Below are 21,748 nucleotides of genomic sequence, written 5' to 3'. Positions count from 1 at the left end.
CAAAGCTGCACTACCAAGCCAGAGCTATGTGCAATTTTCCTGGGGTTTTCCCATATTATGTGATAAGAATATAAGAAGTGCAGTCATTTCCAGAACGGGAAGCAATCCATAAACAAAACAATTAAAGCATGGATAATGCATCTGTCACCTGATACGTTCTGGGGAGTTCATTCATGTTAGTCAATATTGAGCAGAGCCAGAGGAGCGGAGGCCAGCAAACCAGTGTTTGTGTTCCATTTGCCTAAGGAAGAGTTGAAAGTATTTTTCAGGGACTTTCCAGTATTTCTTTCAATGACTTCCTCTATGGTTTGCAGTGTGTATACGTTAGAGAGAAATAGGCTTTTGGTATTGTAAGAAGAATGACACTGAAATTCGAGGGAACAAATTACAGTGTGTGATTGTAAAGGCTCCCAACACAAGAGCAGAACCAGAGGAACCAAGCGTGGGAGAGGGAGTTTGAGGATAAGGAAATGACACGAGGTTGTTGCTTGACTGGTAGGCTGGTGCTACTGTCCTCTTGCCCCCAGACTGAAATTGTTGGTGAGGGAAGGAAGAGAAAGTTGTTTGGAAGGAGGATGAAGTAAGGGACCAAGAAAACAGCTGAGGACAGAAAGGACCTGCAAACACCTCTACTGCGTTTCTTTGCAAGGAGGGCAGTGGACAACTGAAGTCTCAGGGTCCTTCCTTTCGTTGTGGTGCAAATGTCCTGACTCTTACCACCTGGTCACCTTTCTGGTGTGTTACACAGAGGTGTGTGCATGCCCACACACACACAAACAGCTGAGGACAGAAAGGACCTGCAAACACCTCTATTGCGTTTCTTTGCAAGGAGGGAAGTGGACAACTGAAATCTCGGGGTCCTTCCTTTCATTGTGGTGCAAATGTCCTGACTCTTACCACCTGGTCACCTTTCCTGTGTGTTACACAGACGTGTGCATGCCCACACACACACGTGCACAAAGACACTTACTAAACAGTCTACGTGGTTTCAAAGGGTGCGGTTTTCTCCTATGGCTTCTGCAGGGCCTTATAACTGGAGGGCCTCAGTTTAGATGTGGTGTTGGGGGATATGGTGTAGGGGAGAACTTCAGAGTAGGGTAGATGGTTGGACTCGATGATCCCAAGGGTCTCTTCCAACCTAGATGATTCTGTGATTCTGTGATTCTGTGAAGGGTGCAGTTTTCTCCTATGGCTTCTGCAGGGCCTTATAACTGGAGGGCCTCGGGGCACAGGGTTTGGAGTTCAGATGGCTGAACGCCTCAGACTGATGCCAAAATAATATGGGTTGAGGAGAGGACTGACATCAGTCTTACTGCGAAGGGTCTTCAGGAGGAAGCAAGCCAAAGACAGCTCTTAATTTATGTTCCCAAAGTTACCTGTCAAAAACCCTTCTGCTGTTTTAAGACTATCTAGATCGTAAGTAAAAAAATAATAAGTGTACGGTTTTCTCCTATGGCTTCTGCAGGGCCTTATAACTGGAGGGCCTCAGGGCACAAGGTTTGGAGTTCAGATGGCTGAACGCCTCAGACTGATGCCAAAATAATATGGGTTGAGGAGAGGACTGACATCAGTCTTACTGCGAAGGGTCTTCAGGAGGAAGCAAGCCAAAGACAGCTCTTAATTTATGTTCCCAAAGTTACCTGTCAAAAACCCTTCTGCTGTTTTAAGACTATCTAGATCGTAAGTAAAAAAATAATAAGTGTACATGCCTCAAATAAACAGGTATGCACTAGTTTAAAGCACTAGGTTAAAGCAATAGGCTTTGAGCCTGTGCCACCCTTCTGCTGTTTTAAGACTATCTAGATCATAGGTAAAAAAATAGTAAGTGTGCATGCCTCAAATAAACAGGTATGCACTAGTTTAAAGCACTAGTTTAAAGCAATAAGCTTTGAGCCTGTGCCCTCTCTCTCTCTTATTCTCATTTCCTTTCCTGAAGATGCCCAACACATCGATGCCTTTCATTTGGCCACTTTTGCAGTTTAGCTGATGATTTCAGAGAACGAAAGAGCATGGAATTTTTATACTATTTTCTTACAAACAGCACTGGGACTCCTGTGGGAAGATGCATTCCACCCGTGAGAGCGGTGCTCTCCAACAGCCCCCGTGGGACAGGGGATGAGGTGATAACAGTATGAAGCATCCCAGATTTCCAGCTGTGGGGCTGATATGGACACTGGCTGTGTTTAGGCATCAGAGGGTAAGACTCACTTGTCTGCAAGGTACTTAAATCAGGAGCCTTGCCCCACAGCCCACCAGTCCCCAGGGACTGGGAATAACCTGAGATGAGGAGAGAGAGCATTTTACCCTGTCCTAAGAGTTTGTTACTGTGTTCAGTGCTGTCAGGTTACCATAGCAGGGTGAAAAAGGGTACCAGGCACTAAAAATTCTCATTTCAGTTCCAGAAATCAGCCTGAGTTGGAAAAATGAAGCAGACTCTTCCCAAGTAAAGCAAATGAAAATGTAAAACAGGAGATAACAAACGGGGTGTTTTTTTTTTTAAGAAAACATTTATTAATACATTGTTAGGAATAATTACACACTCAGAAGCAAATTCTGTATATGTAAGATGCAGTTTTTTCCGTTAGCTGATTGAGTAGCTAATTAGACATAGAACCAATTCCTTGTACAGAGCAATGAGATTGTGAATATTTCTTAAGAAGTTAACAGTAGGGATGGAAAATCCAGTAGAAATTAAATAAATTATCATCGTTTTATCTCTTACATAGAAACAACTCAATAAATACATTTATAAATATCATGGAAATCACAGTAGATAAGTACCAAACCCACTGTCTTACAGATTCTGCAGGTTAGATTTTTAAAGCCAGAACTGACAGTTCCCAGCATAGCCACAGGCTGGCTGGGGTGCAGGAAACTCTTGTTGACACAACATACAAGTGCACTCCAAGGGAGCAGGAGGAATTACCAGTTTGCTGGTCTAATAGCAAAATAGTAAGGCTTAGTGTAAATAATCTGTGCGGTAAGTGCATTGCACTTAACTGGTTGTGTTTGGCTGAAACAGCTGCCAAAGGTTCTTCATTTCCTTTAGCAAACCTGCTCAGCATCTTCAGTGTCAGTGACCAGCGTGTCCCACGGACAGCACTGGCCACTTTGAAAGACTTTCTTAAATAGATGCACTTAAATAAATAAATAAACGAACGAATAAATAAATTAAATACGCCGTAATTAACATAATAACAGCGATGCAGGAGGTGGAAGATGGTACGCTGCCCGAATGATGCTTTTCCCAGATGTTTTCTCAACGGAGGAGCAGGAGCAGTTCCCAGATTCTTTCTGTGCTGGTGTCTCTTAGAGCGGGGAATCAGAGTTGAACTGAGCCCTGCGAAGAGGTGAGAAGAGAGGATCATTTAATGGGAGGTTCAAGAACAGTTATCATTGCTCAGCACTGCACAAACACTTAGGGATGAGCAGTCTGTTTGCAACTCTCTGTGCTTGAGGCATGTCTGTCTATATCTATAGAGGCTTGAGGCCTCTATCTTCAGGCAGAGAGAGAATAAACTTATTGTTTCAAAAGCCATTCCTGAAATCCCAGTGTGTGCATGTCTGGTGCCCAGCAAGGAGACTTCTGCAGCATGACTTTCTGCATTAGCTCCCATTAAGAAACTCATTAACTTGGAAATACGAATTCTTAACATATGCTACCATAAGTAAGGGGAAGATGAAGGGGTTTTAAGCCTCATTTTTCAAAGGGAGCCGAACACTTTTGTGTTCCTTTCGCTCCAGATGGAGTTGCCAGTACTCAAAGGTTTAGTAGAGATGTATCGGCTTGAACAGGGAATCTTACCCTGCATTAGGGTAAGAAAGACTAAGACTAATTCTATAATTAAACAACAAGTTTCCTTGGAACCTCACTGTAAAGTGTCACTAAGGAATCCTGCAAATTGGCTTTTAGGGGGAGTTTCACCACTGATGTGCCCAAATTGAAAGGGACCAGGACTTACTTGGCCAAGATTGCCTTCACAATCAGCTGTACCCAGGGAGCAGTGGGCTCCAGGCACACCTCTCTGCCGTCCTTCAGAGTAGCTCTGCAAAACAGGGAAGAGAGAAAAGTCAGGAAACTGCTGCAGGGATTTGCTTTACTCACAGAACATCATATGCATTTTTAGATTAGTTAGTGTAAATTCATCCCAACTGCTCTAGGTTAGACATTTTGTTACACGTGTTCCACAGCTGAGAAGGCTGAAACCATCCCAAAGTTGTGAGTCCGTGTGCCAGCTCTCAAGGCAGTCACACATTCCCCAAAATCTTTCTCAATACGGATGGGAACTTGGTTTGAATTTGTTTACATTAGTAAAGCTTTCTTACGCAAGGACTGAAACCTCTGCTGGTGAAAAGGTGTTTCACCAGTGTCAGGATTTCAACATTTTAGTCCCTCCTCTGTGCTATTCAACACCAGATTAGTTTCATTGTTTCCCTAAACCTGCTTCTGGGAACTTCATTTTTTTTTCTCTGCGACTGATGCAGACTGTTTTAGAGGGAGTTTTGCCTGCCTAATTCATGCAGGGTTAAAACTACTTTGTTACCTCGTGTATTAAGAGATGACCAGTCCTTGTAATTCACATTCTACCACCCAAAATATTTAATATGTCCCATGACAGATAAGCAATGATCAGTTTGGGAATACATAAGGTCATAGAGATGATGAAAAACCTGGTATATTATTTAAAACCATCTCTCTCAAAAGAATACCCAGATCCCACTCCCTTACATCACTCCTAACTCTGGGACCCCTCAGGGAGAGTAAAAGCCCCCGCAGTGGATGTTGGTGAGAAAGAGGGAGGCTCGTGCAGAGCTACTTACACGACTTCCACGTTCTTGCAATGGGGCCCGCTCTGGGTCAGCCTCACGTCCTGGATGGATTTGGGAGGGATGAACCTGGAGTGCGTGGCGATGCACTGGCACCGCAGCTCCGTCCCCATCCTGGCCAGGGCCCTGCCTGTGAGCAGAAAAGAGAGATCCTGGTTGGAGAGGCTGTCTTACCATCCCTCTGTCAGGAACAGAGCACAACTGATCTATTTTAACATCACTCACAATTAAAATACTGCATTTGTCCAAGCTGCCTAAATCCTCACAGTTCTTTTTTGTCTCAGAGGAGCTGATGCACATTTAGAAATAAATTAATGCATCTTTTTGAAATAAACCCACATATTTTGTGGTTCCTGGTACTGATGGCACTGCACACTCAGTTGCATCATTTCAGTACCTGGCTTGACAAGCTGGCAATTATACAGAAGACAGATCCCTAGATCTGGAGACTTGTCCATGCTCCTCTGTTGATATTGCTTGTTCTCTGTTCCCAGCTGTATACTGCTTGGTTGAGGCAGTATGGCCATTAAATAACAAATAAAAGATCAGAAATTATTCTTCATGTAGGAAGGGAGAGAAACACCTCGACACTGCAGAAGATCCTGTCTGTGCTGCACACACTTCGAGTCAAACATAGAAACAGAGCCAATTTCAGCTGCATCCTTAAAATTTTTCCCACAAGATGTCAGTAATTCCCAGGGCTACCTGGGAGATGCTGAAAAATCTCTCCAAAGAAACTACTTTGCTGCAACAAATGTAAAGCTGCCTTTCTGTGAGGACAAGCATCTGGGCAGATGCCTGGAGAGTATTACAGCTGGGGTGGGGGGTCTTGGGAGGGATTTACTTGCCTTGAGCCAGCGCCGCGGAGACGAGGAGAAGAGCCAGGACAGCCACGAGTTTGCCGTGCATGGTCAGAGAGGAGGTTCTGGCTGGGTTTTGAGCTGTGGCTGTGTGGAGCAGTGGTCTCTCTGTTCCCCGAGGGTTGTGGATGCTGTCTCTGGGCCATACGTCCCGCTTATATAGGGGTTTGTGCCCAGCCCCGGTGCGCTGCCGCAGCGGGCTTGCGTTACAGGAATTTCCCAGACGGGGCAAAACTGAGTCACATGACTGTTGTGAAACGCCTTCCTCGATGACGAGGAGTTATTCTGCTGTTAATGATATAAGGTATTAATTTATTAAAATACTGATAGAATAGCCATGCATTCCGATTTCTTTAGTAGGATTTTTAAAATTTTGTGCTTTTTCTAATGCCTGCCCTTATTTAGTAATAGAACTTTAGGATGGTTTCCGTTATGTTTATGCTGTAACTTTTTATTGTTTTCTTCAGGGTAATAACTGTTCTTTGTAGGGATGCCAGATTCAGACTTGAGATACTTAATTTCTTCTCTCCATTGATGGTGATAGCTTCTACTTATCTGATTTTACCTCTGTCGGGCAGTGCTGAAATCACTGAAAAGCTTTTTCACTGGGGTCAGGATTTTACCTCAGCATTATTTTGACATTAATGATTTTATTTTTGTGTTGTTTTCTTTTTTTTTTCTGCTCATGGGGCGTCTTACAAAGTAAATTCATCTCTAATACTATCTGTTATAGAGGAATTGAGGCTGCGCTATTCGAAGCTTCCTGTGGGAAGCAGATATTAAATTCTGAACGGCTGTGAAAATCTTGCCTGCATTTTTCCTGTCACACGTGTTAACGAATGCTAAACAGGAGAAGCTTTGTGTGCAAACAAAATAGCACAACCTGCTGAATGCAACTGCTTCTGTTTCCCTTGTAAGTCTAGATATTTTAAATAATTTTTTTCCATAATCTTTTTCACTGGCCATAACCCTAGCTCTTAGCAAAGGGAAAAAGCATTAAGTATCGTGGCCCTGCTATAGGCATTTCTGTCACAGAACCTTGGTGCAGGAATGCTGTGTATTTTTGTGGCTGGTAAAAAGATAACTTTGTGAGGGAGACAGTTTCAAGGGAAGACTTGGGCTCAAATGCTTATGTGAAGATTTGATTTTGTAACCCGTGTGGAATGACAGTGATCAAGAGAAGCCACTCTGTTTCGGTGCCATTAAACCGTTGTCCTTTTGACCACGATGACTCCTGCTGCTTGTCATCTCCAGCCTCAATGCTTCATGTTTCTGTGGTCTGTGCATTTATAGAGGAGCTTTGTCCCTACTCTGAGGAGTTTGTAAAACTCAATTATCTTAACCTGTAAAGCATTGTGTTATTTATAGAATTAATTTAATAGTTTGCCCATACTTTATTATGGCTTACTGTGTATCATTTGTCATTAACTTACTTGATGAAAGGAACTTTGTGATGAAAATTCATCTGTTTCCCATCACTGTTAGCTGGCCCAAGAAAAGATGCCACCCAGTTTGTCTCTCCTGTCTCTTACTGGGCGTTGAGTCAACAAAAGATACTGATTCTGACTCCTCATGGTGCTTCTCCTTAGCTGTGTGTCTTAGAGAGCTTTAGTGAAAAACACATTTAGTTCTCTGAAGGCATGAAAAAGGAGAGGATTTTGCCAGGTACTGAAGGGTGTGTTTTCCTGTTGTTGTATATGTTTTGTTAAATTAGCAGAGTGGTTTCACTGGTGTCGGACTGTAGATGTTGCAGCTTCAACCAATTTACTTGGAATGAGGTTTCGCTGATTCTTTTCTTTTGGGTTCCCTCTCTTTCTCTCTGTGCCTTTACGTTTGTATGCGCACACACAGGGCAATTAAAATGATGCTAGGGATCCCACTCTTCTTAATTACTATTTGCAGCTTTATTATCTAATTTTGGTGTGCGCTGAAATGTCATTAGTATCTGAGACAAAAAAAAAAAGGAAATTCCCCCTCAAATCCCCAAGTAAAGCCACTGCCTCCTTGTCCTCCTTCCCACTAGACTCAGCTATTTCCTGCCCGTGGCAGTAACGGATCTGCAGAAATCCCCGGGTCAAAAGTGAAGCCTGGTGCTTACCCCGCCTGGGTGATTAACCCTGCCCCGGGGCCAAGAGCAAGCGTCTGCCTAAAGGAGCAGGATGTTTGCAGTGAAATCAAAATCCACTACATTTTCCGAGAGCTGGAGCATCTCCTCTGCCTCCACTTGTTCCCTGATGTGCTGCGGTTTCACCGGGACTGCGTGGAGGGGGTGTGATGTGGATGATGGTGGCATGAAAAGGTTGAGACGTGAGATCCAGCCCAAAGGCCGGGCACTCCTAACCCCTGTTCCTGGGAGTGCCGCGCTTCGCCCAAGTTCTTCCACGTCCCTTCCACGCTTTGCCCGGGATCTCGTCCCAGCCCCTGCCGATGGCAACTCGGAGGCCATTATCTGAGTCTGGCAGCGCGTGTTTCCCCGCCAGCCCTCAGGGATGACTTGTGCAAATGGAATTGCGCTCCTTTTGAAGGGTAACGTCACCGCGCGAGCTGATACCGCCGCGAGCGGAGACCTTCCACGCTGAAGCCAGTTAAAAACATGCTCCTACCCAACAAACCAACAGTTATGCAATACTCTGAGGGCTGAAAAACTGCTGAAAAGGGGAAGGAAATCCCACCCCTGCCCTTGTTTTAAGGCAGGGTATGGGATGTGTTCTCCGTGCCGCAGGATAGAAACTAGTGGGTGGGTTTTTTTTTCATGATTCATTGCCCTGTCTAACAAGGGCAGAGAGGGATCAAAGAAGTCAAAAGGAATCTTGACTGGGATCATTTAGATCAAAGAAGAAGTCAAAAGGGATCTTGACAGGGATCGTTTTGAGTCTTTGCATGTAGCAAAGGACACCCACCCTCAAGGGACACGGCAAGGGGGATTCATGTGTACTCTGGGGAACAAGACCATCATGAGTCTTTACACATAGCAAAGGACACCCACACTCAAGGGACACAGTGAGGGGGATTCATGTGTACTCTGGGGACCAAGACCATCATGAGGGATGGGGGAGAGCTGGGCTCCAGTCCCTTACTGGTTTCAGTTGCCCCAATTGAAAGCTCCAGCCTCTGGGCTGACAAAGTTACTTTCTCTAAGAAAATTAAGAAACCATCTTGTTTTAGGCAAATTCAAACCTCTCACTTGAGAAGTTGTGCACGCAGGACCCCAACAGCCCAGGAGACAAAGCCTTGGCTGGAGGGAGGGTTCAGCCTGTGCAAGGTGAGCTCTGTCATCTCCTGCCTCCTCTCTACCAGCTATTCTTGTTCCGCAGGGAAAAAATCCCACTCCGTCTTCTGAAACCACCTCCTTTTCCCCACAAAGGGCTTAGCATTTGCCTGACCTTCCACTCAACCCAGGGGCTGGGAAATAATGGCTGGGAAATGCGGCTGCTCCCAAACTGGGCAGAGTCCTGTGCAAACACGGGTGGAATTCACGGTGAGGCAGCGCAGGGAGCAGATACTTACAAAAGCAGAATGTCTCCTAAACATCTGGGGCTTGACTTGCTCCATGAGGAAGTGGTAGCAAAGGAAGGAGAAAAGCTTGGGTCAGCTTGTGATTTTTTTTTTCAAACTTGTGTCTAAATATAGGTGGTTGTGTGTCCTTAGTCAGATCATGATAAGGGCTGGACTTTCCTGAATCCCTCTGGAATCACAAAATAGCAGTACAGCTTTATACTTGACTTACCTTTTAATTTATGGATTTATAAATATAATAAGATAAGTAGGTATTTATGTGACTCCATATTTATTTATGACGTATGTTTCATCTCTGCTTGGAAACATTCAATTCTGTTATGTAGCTTTCAGTTAAAAAGTTGTGATGGGTTAAATGAAATTTTTCACTGAATTTCACTGAATTTTTAGAGTTGGAAGGGACCATAGAGATCATCTAGTCCAACTCCCCTGCTGAAGCAGGATTGCCTATGTTTCATTTGATCCAATTCATTATGAAAAGTCATTGACAATATTAATAAAAGGCATCTAGTACTACTAGAAAACGATACAGTAATATTAATTACAATATTAATATAAAATATTAGCAAATATTAAGAAATATTCCTATTAAAAATAAATTAACTGTGTTTGGTATGAAGAGAGGAAACACTAAGTCCAAGTAGAGAACTGTTAGTGACCAGCAGCTGGGGTTTTCCCTGCCCTGGGAAGGCTGCGTTAATTGCTGCAGTTGATTTCCCTTTGATGAGTTTGGCAGGAAGCATTTTCTGACTGGGGAACTAAGATATGGAAGTAGCGGGAGGAAACACATGGTAAATTTTACGAAGTTGGTGCTGGGAACTTTGGATTAAATTTAGAAGCGGTCGTTAGACACACTGCACGTCATGCATTCGACATGTCACTTGCTGTTGTCTTAACGGCTCCTCAGGCTCCAGCCAGCCCAGCTTGGACCATGGCAACCTCCTCCTCCCACCCAGGGCTCAGAATCACAGAATGATGTGGGGTTGGGAGAGACCTCCAAAGATCATCTCCTCCAACCCCCTGCCAGAGCAGGGCCACCCACAGCAGGTCCCACAGGAACGTGTCCAGGTGGGTTTGGAATGTCTCCAGAGAAGGAGACTCCACCACCTCTCTGGGCAGCCTCTGCCAGGGCTCTGCCACCATGCAGAGCTAGTGCTCTGGCTCCCAGCATCCAGCTCCATGGGGCAGGCATGGCAGTTTTGCCTGCAATATTTTTCTTGACTGTAGAAAGAAATTAACAATAAATGCAATGGAAATTAACACATTAAACCGATGTTTAGTCTTACAAGCTCTTTTTTTATTATTTGTTTATCAGACTTGGGTTGATGGTTGGACTAGATGATCTTAAAGGTCCCTTCCAACCTAGACAATTCTATGATTCTACGATTCTAAGTAGTCTCCTGGACCCTTGAGCAGCAACATTTAACTCAATTAATATGCGAGCTGCAAATTCCTTTTGCAAAGCAAAAAATGAGAGAAAAAAAATGCAAAATATTTCCCATTATTTTAAAGTAAATAATGTGTTTTTTTCTTCAGAAATATGAGTTCTAAACTTCTTTTTGTATATATGTAAATATATATGTGTGTCTCCCTTGCTGCCATCATCTTCCTTCCTATGAGTAGAAACTACAGCACAATAAACATCACTTCAGAAATAACACAGGTAATTTAGTATCTCTAATTTTAGCTGCTTCCTTCTGAAAGTCATTAACTCCTAGTCATTAGGCTGCCCTGAAGCTGGCAGTGACCTAGAACTCTTCATTTCCTTCAGGTGATCCCATTTGAGTCAGCATTCCCCATTCCAGTGAGCAGCATGTCTCATAGATTATTTTAGAGATGTGCTGCCAAAAAAATTACTTTCTGGGTGCTCATAGAAAATGAAGTAATCTTTGGTCTTTGTTCAACATGTTGCAGCAGCTGGTGGAGGATCTCTGCCACTTTCTCAACGATGGCTCTTTCATGGAGAAATGGGGGCGAATTCAGTTTCCTCGTGGCCACCCAGAAGGTTCTGACTTTTGAAAGGAAGAGATCTGGTTTGCTTCGTCCCTTTTGGATGGGGCATTTGTTCATCTCTGTTGAATTATCTCCAGCCTTTCCCAACTCCGCTCTGTCTTCTTGAAGACGGGGGCCAGGGGCTGCTCAGTGCTCTGCACGTGGGTGAATCTCGTGGTTACACAGGGGCATAAGGAATTATATTCGTTAGTTCTTATTCGTGCCCTTGTAACTCCTAACGATATGTTTGGATGGGTTGGGTTTCTGGGGTTTTTTGGTTTGGTTCTGAAGTGCAGAGCCCTGGTCTGACATTCCTATGGTACAATTTAGTGTAGTCCCAAGACCTCTCTCCTGTGTGCCAGTGGTCAGCCTAGAATGCCTCTGTCTGCTTTCTGTCTGAGCTGCCTGAGTTTTTTCCTGTGTCAAGCACTTTGGGTACTTCTGTAGTGAATTTCACCTGGTAGTTTATTCCCTAATCAGCGAGGCTCCTAAGGTCCTGCTGCTGTTCTTTGAAGTTGAGCTTGATCTTTACTACTCCTCATCTGTTACCATCAGAGTGGTTCAGCTCACAGAAGTGACCTTCCCCGAGCACCTGTGGATACACCAGACCAAACAGGACAAGCTGGAGTAGGAATCCGTGGGTGATGCCCCTTTAGCAAAACCAGTTGACCTTTTCATTCTGCCCTTTTTTTCTGTGTGTTCACCTGTTAACATCTATTTCCAAGGCTTCTTTCTTAGCCTCAGTGTTTCTAATGTTTGTTGAGGGTTGTGAAAGGATTTCAGAAGGACAATTTGAGTGTACCTGTGGGACCTTCCACATCTATAGGCTTGTTGTCACCTTCAAAGGACTGTAACAAGTGCATGAAAGAAGACTTCCTTCAAAGCTACACAGACTTTTCCTTATTATATCTTTATTCATGTCTTCACTAATTGTACCCCTTCTATTTCTGCTTTTAGTAAGGCCATTTCAAGGTAAGGAATTTCCTTTGTTTAGTGTTGTCCTTACAGCACTAGAACACATTCATTACGCTTGAGCTCCTGGATCCATCACAGCCAGAGTTTGAGAGACAGACACAGCACAGGAACAAAGTAGAATCAGCAACCACCTCAGGGAAAAGAAAATAATCAAATGTAGTGCTGTAGCAGAAGGAGGGGGTTGTTCCTTGACATTCTGATCAGCAGGGGTTTCCTCTCATTTCAGATCCTTGAAAAACTCCAATGCCTACTTTTCCTTGACTTCTCTTTGATCGGTGACTCCATGCTGTGTCTGGCTTTGTAATCAGATGAAGTACAAAGGCAATTCAGAAATTTATTAATGAAACAATTAACTGTTTTTACTGTATCAACAAATTGACATATGTGCAAAGACAAAAAATCCAAGCACTGCTCCAACAGAAAGGATTTCCATAAGCCTGGGGGAAGCAGGGATGTGATTGTCCCCAGTTACAGCAATGGAAGCTGATAAGCTTAGAAATGCCAGCTGTACATCGGAATTGTACCCAAAAGAGATGAGTCTTTTAGAGCTTGATTTTTGGAAGTGTCAAACCCCCCCAGATGGGGGCGTGGGGAAGGTATCAACGCTGGGAAACTAATTTAATCCCCAGGCAATCAGAAATATAGATTTAGAGAGAACTGCTGGAAAGAGTTCCTGATGCCAGAAAAGGGTGATTTTCACACCGGGAAAGTAAAATATGCCTTCTAAAAATAGCTTTAGAAGAAAAATAGGAAAGAAGAAAACTCACCTGGCCAAAATAGCCCTTACCATGAGGCAGACCCAGGGCACAGAGGGTTCCAAACACACGTGGCTGCCATCCTCCAGCGTGGCTCTGCCGAGGGAGACACAGCCAAGCAAAGGGCAGATGGATCCCCCCTCCCCTAATGATCTGACATTTATCTTAGCTATTTGCCCATTAGGTAACTGGAGGACATGGTACGTGCTTTGGCTTATTAAACTTGTTTGAGATTTCGCAGGTAGAATTTCTGAGAGAACAAGGGAAAAATGATTTTCCTATAGATTTTCTATAGTAGGACATTTAAGTTTGTTTTTTTTTTTTTAATGAATGGTGTCGATGTCAGTGTTTATGTTGCAATCTTTTTAATGAGGCTGATGAATATTTTATTTGGTTTCTGTTCTCTATCTGGTCATGGTTTAGCAGATCTTTCAGGAACTTCATTATCTTGGAAACTTCTTTTTTTTTTTTAACGCAAACCTGGCTGAAATTGCCGATCGCTAGTGAGGTGGAACTGGATGACACACGGTGCTGCACAGAGGGTATGGCAAGACAGGTATTATTTGCTTATGAAACCATAGTGAAAGTACATAAACCCTGGGAGCTGCCTTCTGTTTACATGAATGCATTGAGCCCATTCATGCGACTAGTTCCTGATGTGATTTTAACTGAAGATTACTGTGTCTTTTTCTTTGTACTCACATGGGTTTTACAATGTAAGTGCCACACTCCACGTGTGGGGAAGTGCTCCATACACAGTTCTGACACGGGGAATAGCTCGCGGCGTTTCAGACTCCTCCACGTGCAGAACAACTTAGTGGAAACTGAATTCATTTCAGGATGATCAAGTCTATATCTTTGATTGACTCTTCATCGTCTAAAGTATTAATTGTGCTCTTCACTGTGTTATGGGGATCTAATTCTGTCCTCTGATGCTGGCGATAGTTAAGATATTAGCACAGAGAGACTTTTAAAACACTGTCTGGAAGTGGCTTGTAACACTGGTGGGAAATTAGCTCATTCCCTTGGACAGAAGGTCTAACACCGTATACTTTGTGTCGAGGAGGCTTTGCGAGGGATCTGCAATTCCACCCAACGTAAATAAGTAACTGGGGTGTGAAATGTCAACTCACTTCCTCCCATTGAAAACAAGATGCTATTTTGCAAAAGTGCTCACGTGATTTCCACATTTTTGCAGTGAGGTCCTCTTTGGTTCGGTCTCACATTCTGGATAGCCTTGGGAGGGATGAACTTGGACTGGGTGCTTCTGCACAGGCACTGGAAGCCTTTGTCCTCCGTCCTCGCCAGGCTCTACCTGTAGAACAAAACCGCATTACGTCTGGGTAAATGAACAATCTCATTATTTGCTCCTATGCAGCAAAGAGTATTCCCTTCTGTCAGCCTTATTCTTGTTACTCAGACACTCTAATTTGCTGAGGAGTTTGAGATGATAAAATTAGCTGCATCTGCACAAGAGCAGCAGGTACATTTTCAGAGCTCTTGGTATACAGGTGCATTTAAAGTTGAAGTTGTATTTCTAAGGGAAAATACTTAGATGTTTTCATTTGTGCCTGGCCACATTCTACACCTAGATTGCATCACTTGAACAAAGTAGGTTAACGTCATTATCTATGTCCACATATTGTTTACTGGTTTCTGCCGTGATCCTCTGCTCAGATTCTTTATTTTCCTCTGCAAATTGCATAACTCTTGCTTTGAGGAAGCAGTATCATCATCCTGCCTACCAAGAATTAAAGTACAAATAGGAGAAAGTTGACATTTGGAAAAGAAGAACTGTATGGGCATGTTTAGAAAAAAGGTCCTGTATTAACTGAAACATTTCTTAAAATCTAGGGTAAAGCATATATTATGGCATAGGAATAAACTGATTTCCTGACAGAAGTTATTTTACCCCCAGAACCAGCCACAACATCCTAACAGATGCAGAAACAAATGGTGCTTTTTATTTCTGAATAATTCTGAGTTTTCTGAATATTCCTGAGTTCATTGAAGATGCACATCTCTTGCAAAAAGTCATCATTAACATAGTAGAAGCCCACTTCCATTTTCATATGTATTATATATTCATAGTTATATTTATAAAATAGTGTATAAATATAGATGTTATGTTCTTTATTGATTATGTGATTTTTAAGAAATCATTTTCTTACCTTCTGACCCCACTATTAAGATCAGACAGAGAACCAAAGCAACAGCAAGAGGTTTGCCATCCCTTGCTGCACAGAAGCTTTCTTCCTGGCAGAGGTCCAGCTCCAGTTCTCTTTCCCACCAGGGTTTATACTGGAAAGGTGCTGAACAAGTGCTCTCCAGCACAGCGTGGGGGTTCTGTACACACGGGTTTCCTGACACGTGAGAGTGTTGCAAAAGGAACCCAAACCTCTGCGCGGGCCGTTCAGTAGCACTTCAGAATTCCCTAAATTGCTTCTTCTTAATCATTTCTTTAAATTGTGGTTATTATCCGTCACTTTCTGTTTGCACATCCTCACAGGACACCAATTTTAAGCAGCAATGCTGAGCTTGCACTGGGAAACCAATACAGCATTGCCAGGCATCCCCCCAACCTGAAATAAAGAGACTTTCCCCCCACTTCCGAATGTGGACTTTCTGTTCAGCTCTTTTCATTGCCTTGTGCAAAATCTTTTAGCCAACTTAATTAGGGGAACTTTTCATCCCAGTCTCTTGGACTATATTTTGGTGTGACTCCAATGAAGTTGTTTAGCCAGTGTCTTCTGAAGGCAAGAGATAAGTAGTTGCTGTTGTTCTCTGAATGGAATTTGTCTTTATCGGTTTGACTAAAGGGATTTAGATGCTTAATTCTGTACTGAAAATCTCCTTTAGTCACTGAACAGGAAATGATGAGCTTACAATGACCAAGGCATTGTCACCTAAGTCACTTAAGCTCTTCAGAAAATTTCATTTGTTCAGAGTATGAAAAGAGAAAGTATCTGACAATAAGAGCCATAATAACACCTGATTAAAATAAGTACTTAGGAGGTTACTTTTTTTCTTTCTAACCTCATGCATCTAGAATAATGATAGGTGTTTAAAACATCTCGTAAGTGAAGCCTCTCAAGTATTCCTCAGGAATGCCTTTCTAGTGTGTATGGTTGGGACATGGGATATTCTTATTTTTGTGAGGGGAAAAAGAGGTGGTCTCAAGGAAAGAAACTGGACCAAATTGTGACCTGATAAAATATGTTGCCCAAGTGAATTTCTGTACTTTACTAAAATTAAGAAAGCAATTGGGTTTTGAAAAGAAGGACCCTGCCAACTGAGAGCCTTGGCATTGTATGCAGGGGAGATGGCAGTTTATCCTGGACATAGATAGTCTCTGGCCTTGCTCAGTGGGGAGCAGGACAGCACTTTGGAAATGTTAGATAAGATTGCTACCTAGTTCATAACCAGTGTCTCAGCGTACAGGTATTTTGCCAGGAGAATTAGTAATTTCATGGAGGCCAACAGGGAAGAGCAGCCCACGTTTGACAAAGGTAGTCATCAAGAAGAGCTGCGGTGCTTCTCTTAGCAGCCTCTGCCAGCTCTGAAACATGTTTTTGGAAGCGTGAGGGTGGTTGTGTTCCAAAGAAATGTGTCTCGTGAGTGTGCACAGAAAAGAAATGCAGTATTTTACCATTTCTAGCCAGCCTGTCTCACAGATGAGCAATACCCTACGGAGAAAGGAGGGCTATGGCTCAGCTGCTCTGCGGATGCATGGCCTGGGGTCCTGGGAGCACAGCTATCACCGAGGAGAATTTACAAGAAGAGCCCTTCCTTGGCCATGATTCAGCTCCCAGAAATTTGCCTGGGATTTTGCTGGTGACAAAGGTTACTGTAAGTGCCTGTGTAGCGCTAAACCCGGTGCCAGTCCTTCAGGAGAGGCACATACCTTTGTGGGCGTGCGTAGAAAGGGGCTCTTCCCCACCTCTCCCCATTCTTGGCTGATATTTCCGACACGCTCAGCTCCAAATGCGATTTCTGAAAGAAGCCAGCTTGTAAACATCACCCAGAAAACCGGAAAGCTTAGTGTTATAAGGCAAGTCTGAGCAAAACCTGTCCCTGGAGACACTTTGTCTCCCTTCCCTTCCAGGGATGGGCTCTGGCAGGGTGGGACAGGGACGGAGATGGGGAGAGGGAGCAAAGTGGTTGGAATAGTTGTTATCTTGCACAAGAGCTTCCTCAAACAGCACCAGAAACTCCCTTTTTATCTTGCACTGTGAACAAACACGAGCTGTTTGTGCAGCTTCTGACTGGCAAAGGCCGAAGAAAACCAAATATCGGAACATTTGCTCAACTTTCCCATTTTCTGGAATGTTTGCTGCTCGTATTCCAGCCATCTCTCTGTCCATCGCTGTGTCTCAGGCAGATGCGTGGCCCTGCAATCGGAGCTCTATTTCTTAGGATTGCTCCTCGTGTCGCCCTCCCTCCTCACTGGAATTTGGGAGGATGCTCAGTGACCTCCTTAATGTTTATCAGATTTCCCCGCTGATTTAAGATAACGAGAAGCTTTGTTCAGTGCCACATTCTCAGCTGACGTGCTGTCTGAGCACCACTGCTGCTATGACCCTGGAATTTCTCTGACTAACCATTATTTCTTCATTACTTTCTATCTGTGACCTCTGAAAACACTTGAGTCTGGCAAGGAAGCAGGAAGAAAGTAGATCATTTTTATAATTCCTCCTATAGGAAACCATCCACCCTCCCAAGAGGCAAGAATTTGTCATTAGTTGTCATTAAGTGCCTCTCACAACCCAGACACTGCTTGCCCTTCTGAGAGCCCAGTATGTGATACAAACGGAGAGAAAATGCATCCTCTTTTTCAGTTCTGTATTTCAATGGGGAAATGAATAACACAATATTGAAGTGAAAACATTTCAACAAGCATTTATTAGGCACATATAAATAAATATTTCCCATGAATAAATAAATAAATATTGAAGACCATCTGCTTTCTTATACAAAAGTAAATAAATATGCAAAAGTAAATAAACATAAATAATTATTTAAATAAATAAAGTGCTTTTTTTCTAACTGAGAGATGGCATTAAAACATATGTTTATAGCCTCACAACGCTAATTCACAAGAAACAGTGTCTTGAAAACGAGTGCACAAAGACTGATGTCTCAGAACAGAATTTTGGCTTCCTAATTTTGTGAGTTTCCCTCTTCCAGGCAGTGGCCCGCTCTGGGTGCAGTGTCCCGGGTACAGCAGATGTTCCTGGAGAGAACACCCATTTTTCCTAAACTGTTAGCCAGCAGGGAAGGTGTCATTTAGTGAAAGCTGTGCTGAAGAGCACTGCACTCCTCTGGCAAAACCCCCTCCAGAATCATCTCCATCTCCTTCCACAAGCCGTTTTTATTGCCTGCTTCTTGTTGTGTTAGACATTTCTCTCCTATATAGAGGGACCTCTTTAAAAGACTTAAAGTGCTGTTGTCCGCTAGCTACAGAGACAGGGAGTCCATACGCTCTGGGTGCTGTTAGCAGGTGAGTGCAGGAGGCAGGAGGAGCTGAGCTGCCAGAAGCTGGGTGAGCATCTCTCCCGTTTTTTGCCTTCCTGGAAGAGTTCGGACATTTTTCTTCTTCGTCTTAGGACAGTGTCGCAGGGTTGGCGTTTGCCCTAGAGAGAAACAAAATGGAAAAGAGACAATTAGAGAACGGAACGGGTATCACTGGCTGGAATCGGATGGAACCCACCACTAAGGGTTTGTTCCTCTGTGTCCAAGCTCCTTAAGAGCTGTTCCTGAACTGAGGGATGCTGGCACGTTGTCACCTTCTCACAAGGAGGCGGTAACTGGGGGCTCCCACAGTTTGATGCCTGATTTCCACCCCCCTCCTCTAAACACCGTTGGTTTCAAAAAACTGACTGTTGCTTTCTACCACTGCCAGCAAGAGACAACCAGCGGGTGAACACCTGGGTTTCCTGAGCCCTTCAGCCACAGGTTTTCAATAGGTTTGTGCCTTACAAGAGGAGGGGCTGACTTCACCTGGGGTGTGGGGCACAGCAAGGGATTGAACCTCATGCTGTAATTAAGGCTCAGAGCAATCAGTGTTTGTCCCAGTTAGTGAACACAAACGGTAGGAACCGCCTGAGGAGACAGAATTTTTGAACACTCTGCGCTGTATGTGTTTGCTGGCTCATTTAAAATCCCGATTTTTGATAAGCCATGATCATTGAGAACGGATGACTCACTTGTCTAGGATCGCCTTGATGATGAGCTTCACCCAGGGAGCAGTGGGCTCCAGGCACACCTCTCTGCCGTCCCGCAGCGTGGCTCTGCAGTGCAGAAAAAAGGAAGGAAAAAGGTCCACTTAGTGAATTTTGAGGCAATTCTCCTTTTCTCTCATCACATCATTCCAGGCACACACTTATGTGTTCTCCTTTACTTTAAGCTGCGTCAGCTGAGGCTGTAGCCTAACATAAAGTTGCTTTGTTTTAAATGGTTTCCTATCTTTTCATATCTGTTTGTTTGAACGCAATAAATCATTTGCAGGACTCTTTCTTTTTTTTTTTTCCCCCAGCTTGCTTTCTATTTGTGATGGTGCTTAACTGGGATAAATCTTTCCATCTAGATTCAGACACTGTACTGCCCAGTCCAGAGGAATTTTGCTACAGTAAGAGTTCTGGAACTGTGACCAGGTTATATGATTTTTATGTGAATGGTAGTTTTTTCGTTGACTTAAGTAGAAGCGTGATCATGTTTCTGACCTAGCAGTTAAAGTTCCTGTTTTGCTCCCTTGCTCAGCATGGCTCTGCTCGGAGGCTGGTGGAACTCAGACTCGTAGAAAGTTACTTGCTGTCTGATGACTTTAGGTTGAAATGTTGCATGGGGTGTTTAAAAAGCAGAGATTGGCAAAGCCAACAGGCAGCTTTGAACATGTCGGGCATCGTTTGTAAGTGCAGCGAGTGCTGCCCTTCTCCTTTTGGAGCAGCCGTGCCTGCTGCCCTCTCACATCCCTCGGAGAAGGCTGACATCAGCCCTCATCTACAGTCTGCTTCCTTCTCGGTTAAGGAACCGGGAGGATTTTGCGAAAGCACTTACATGACTTCGACGTTCTTGCAGTGAGGTCCGCTGGGGGTGAGGTTGACGTTCTGGATGAACTTGGGATGGATGAACTTGGAGTGGGTGCCCACGCACTGGCACCGCAGTTCCACGGCTGAGCGAGGCATGGCCTCACCTGGGAAACCAGAAATAAATAAAAAAAGGTGGGATGTTTCACTCTTTCCACAGGAAGAACAACATGTTCTTGTCGCTTACGGTGTTCAAAGAGTGATTTGTAAGACAGCACGGTATCTCCCCCGCCAGCATTTACACTCACAATTAGTTAGGAGGACTTTAGAAAGGATCTCCTTACCTTTTGTTCCCTCAGCCGAGATCAGGAGAAGAGCCAGGAGAGCAGCCACAGCCTTGCCCGTCATGATGCAAGAGTGGTTTTCTTCCTTGTGCGGCTGGGTTTTGTGGTGAGGTGAGCTCCCAGGGGTGGCCAGTGCCTGTGCTCGGGGACCTGCCGTGTTTATATAGAGCTCCAGGCTCCCCCCACGCCAGCACCATGTGTGGGTCACACCAGGGGAAACTCCGAGCTGTGAGTGGCCCCCGTGCAGTGAGTCACAGGTGAGTGGGTAAGCCCCTTTCCCTGGATGGCCACGAAAGGGCTTTTTTTCATCAGCAGGAAACACTGTATTAATTAAAGAAATATAAAAACAGAATATGTGCAAAATTGCCCCCTACTTATTTTGGGGGGAATCTATAGGGTTTTTGTAATACTCTATTTCTTGTGGTCATTTTCCTCTGAACCTCCCTACTTTTGCTGTTATTACTATTTTACTCTGTAAATTTCCACTTCTGATGGAAGACATTTGATTTGAGATTTTTCATCTGTATGTCTTTGGCCTTTGATTTTCTTTCATTTTAAGACATGAGAGAAGTAGGAGTTAATACTTTCTAGAAATGATAGGTACTAGAACTGGGTGTTAATTAGCTCCCCTTGTCCTTATATGCAGCGATTACATTTAAAAAAATCTTTCTTTACACACAGTGATAAGTTCTGCAGAAATACTCACAGTACTTTTTGATACAGTAAAAACTCATGCCACTGAAACGGCCAACAGAATCCAGACTGACTTTGTTGTGCTATTGAGAAGCGGAGAATAACAGAATATGTTATTAGGATATGCGGAATTGCTTTGCCTAATCAGGTGGATTGTTTTTGAGGATGAATGCTTCTTCTGAGGCCAGAACTTCTTAACTGTTTGCTGCTTTGAATCTGGGCAGAGGAAAATTCTAAATGTGGCTGCAGGGTTCTGCTTCTGAAATAAATTGAGGCACTTACCCAAATTTAAATTTGGCCCCATGAAGAGAAGATTTCTTCTGATTATGGTAGAATTAAAGGACAAGTGAAGATGGGATCATGGAGGAGGATTATTCAGATGGAATCAGAGCTGCACAAGCATTTTTATTAATTATAGAAAATAATACTAAAACACAAGTGGAGGTTTTTTTTGGGTTAAACATTAGGGAATCCCATTACTGTTCTTCTGCCAGGCAGTGGGGACAGTCAAAGGAACAAAGCATAGGGCCAGTATGAATGAATAGAGGTTTATTGTTTTCTGACCCTCCTGAAGGACACAGATCTGTGTGTGCCAAGCTGAAACTCAATATTCCCGTACCTATCAGTGTCTGGAGTTTTACACAATTCAGTTTACAGATAGTCTTAGAGGATTTGTTCTGAAAAGTAGCCTCATAAGATGTGTAGGTATGGAATTAAGCACCTGTTTTGCCAGTACATTGGGTGAGCTATGGAATTAAGCA

General features: G+C 43.7%; 2 protein-coding genes across 3 annotated transcripts; both read right to left on the bottom strand.

Annotated features, from left to right (window-relative positions):
* Positions 1–2,476: 2,476 nt before the first annotated feature.
* Positions 2,477–5,848, bottom strand: LOC106885864 (interleukin-8-like). Of its 2 annotated transcripts, XM_014938377.1 has the most exons (4): positions 5,676–5,835; positions 4,822–4,957; positions 3,963–4,046; positions 2,477–3,340 (listed from the first exon to the last, which is right to left on the bottom strand). In XM_014938377.1, exons 1-4 carry the CDS (start codon positions 5,734–5,736, stop codon positions 3,310–3,312), a joined length of 312 nt encoding a protein of 103 aa, XP_014793863.1. In that variant the 5' UTR covers positions 5,737–5,835; the 3' UTR covers positions 2,477–3,309. The 2 variants fall into 2 exon arrangements, with proteins under 2 accessions (XP_014793863.1, XP_014793864.1); XM_014938378.1 differs by lacking the exon at positions 4,822–4,957 and having other exon boundaries at positions 5,676–5,848.
* Positions 5,849–17,867: 12,019 nt separating this feature from the next.
* On the bottom strand, positions 17,868–20,414 carry LOC106885863 (interleukin-8-like). The gene is made up of 4 exons (XM_014938376.1): positions 20,295–20,414; positions 19,982–20,117; positions 19,132–19,215; positions 17,868–18,558 (listed from the first exon to the last, which is right to left on the bottom strand). Exons 1-4 carry the CDS (start codon positions 20,356–20,358, stop codon positions 18,528–18,530), a joined length of 315 nt encoding a protein of 104 aa, XP_014793862.1. The 5' UTR covers positions 20,359–20,414; the 3' UTR covers positions 17,868–18,527.
* Between the last annotated feature and the right edge of the window lie 1,334 nt (positions 20,415–21,748).

Source organism: Calidris pugnax, unplaced genomic scaffold (genome assembly GCF_001431845.1).
Source record: "Calidris pugnax isolate Ruff unplaced genomic scaffold, ASM143184v1 scaffold72, whole genome shotgun sequence".
In the NCBI taxonomy this organism is placed as follows: Eukaryota; Metazoa; Chordata; class Aves; order Charadriiformes; family Scolopacidae; genus Calidris; species Calidris pugnax.
The sequence above is the reverse complement of the archived record's forward strand: the minus strand, read 5'-3'. Positions and strand labels throughout refer to the sequence as shown.

What these genes read in the sequence shown, in the direction of transcription:
- LOC106885864 (XM_014938377.1), bottom strand. Translation starts at nt 5,736, where the DNA reads ATGCACGGCAAACTCGTGGCTGTCCTGGCTCTTCTCCTCGTCTCCGCG. An exon ending in TGCAAGAACGTGGAAGTCGT is followed by an intron (nt 4,047 to 4,821) that starts GTAAGTAGCTCT and finishes CCTGTTTTGCAG; the next exon opens with AGCTACTCTGAAGGACGGCA. An exon ending in GTGAAGGCAATCTTGGCCAA is followed by an intron (nt 3,341 to 3,962) that starts GTAAGTCCTGGT and finishes ACCTCTTCGCAG; the next exon opens with GGCTCAGTTCAACTCTGATT.
- LOC106885863 (XM_014938376.1), bottom strand. Translation starts at nt 20,358, where the DNA reads ATGACGGGCAAGGCTGTGGCTGCTCTCCTGGCTCTTCTCCTGATCTCG. An exon ending in TGCAAGAACGTCGAAGTCAT is followed by an intron (nt 19,216 to 19,981) that starts GTAAGTGCTTTC and finishes TCTGCACTGCAG; the next exon opens with AGCCACGCTGCGGGACGGCA. An exon ending in ATCAAGGCGATCCTAGACAA is followed by an intron (nt 18,559 to 19,131) that starts GTGAGTCATCCG and finishes GTTTCTCTCTAG; the next exon opens with GGCAAACGCCAACCCTGCGA.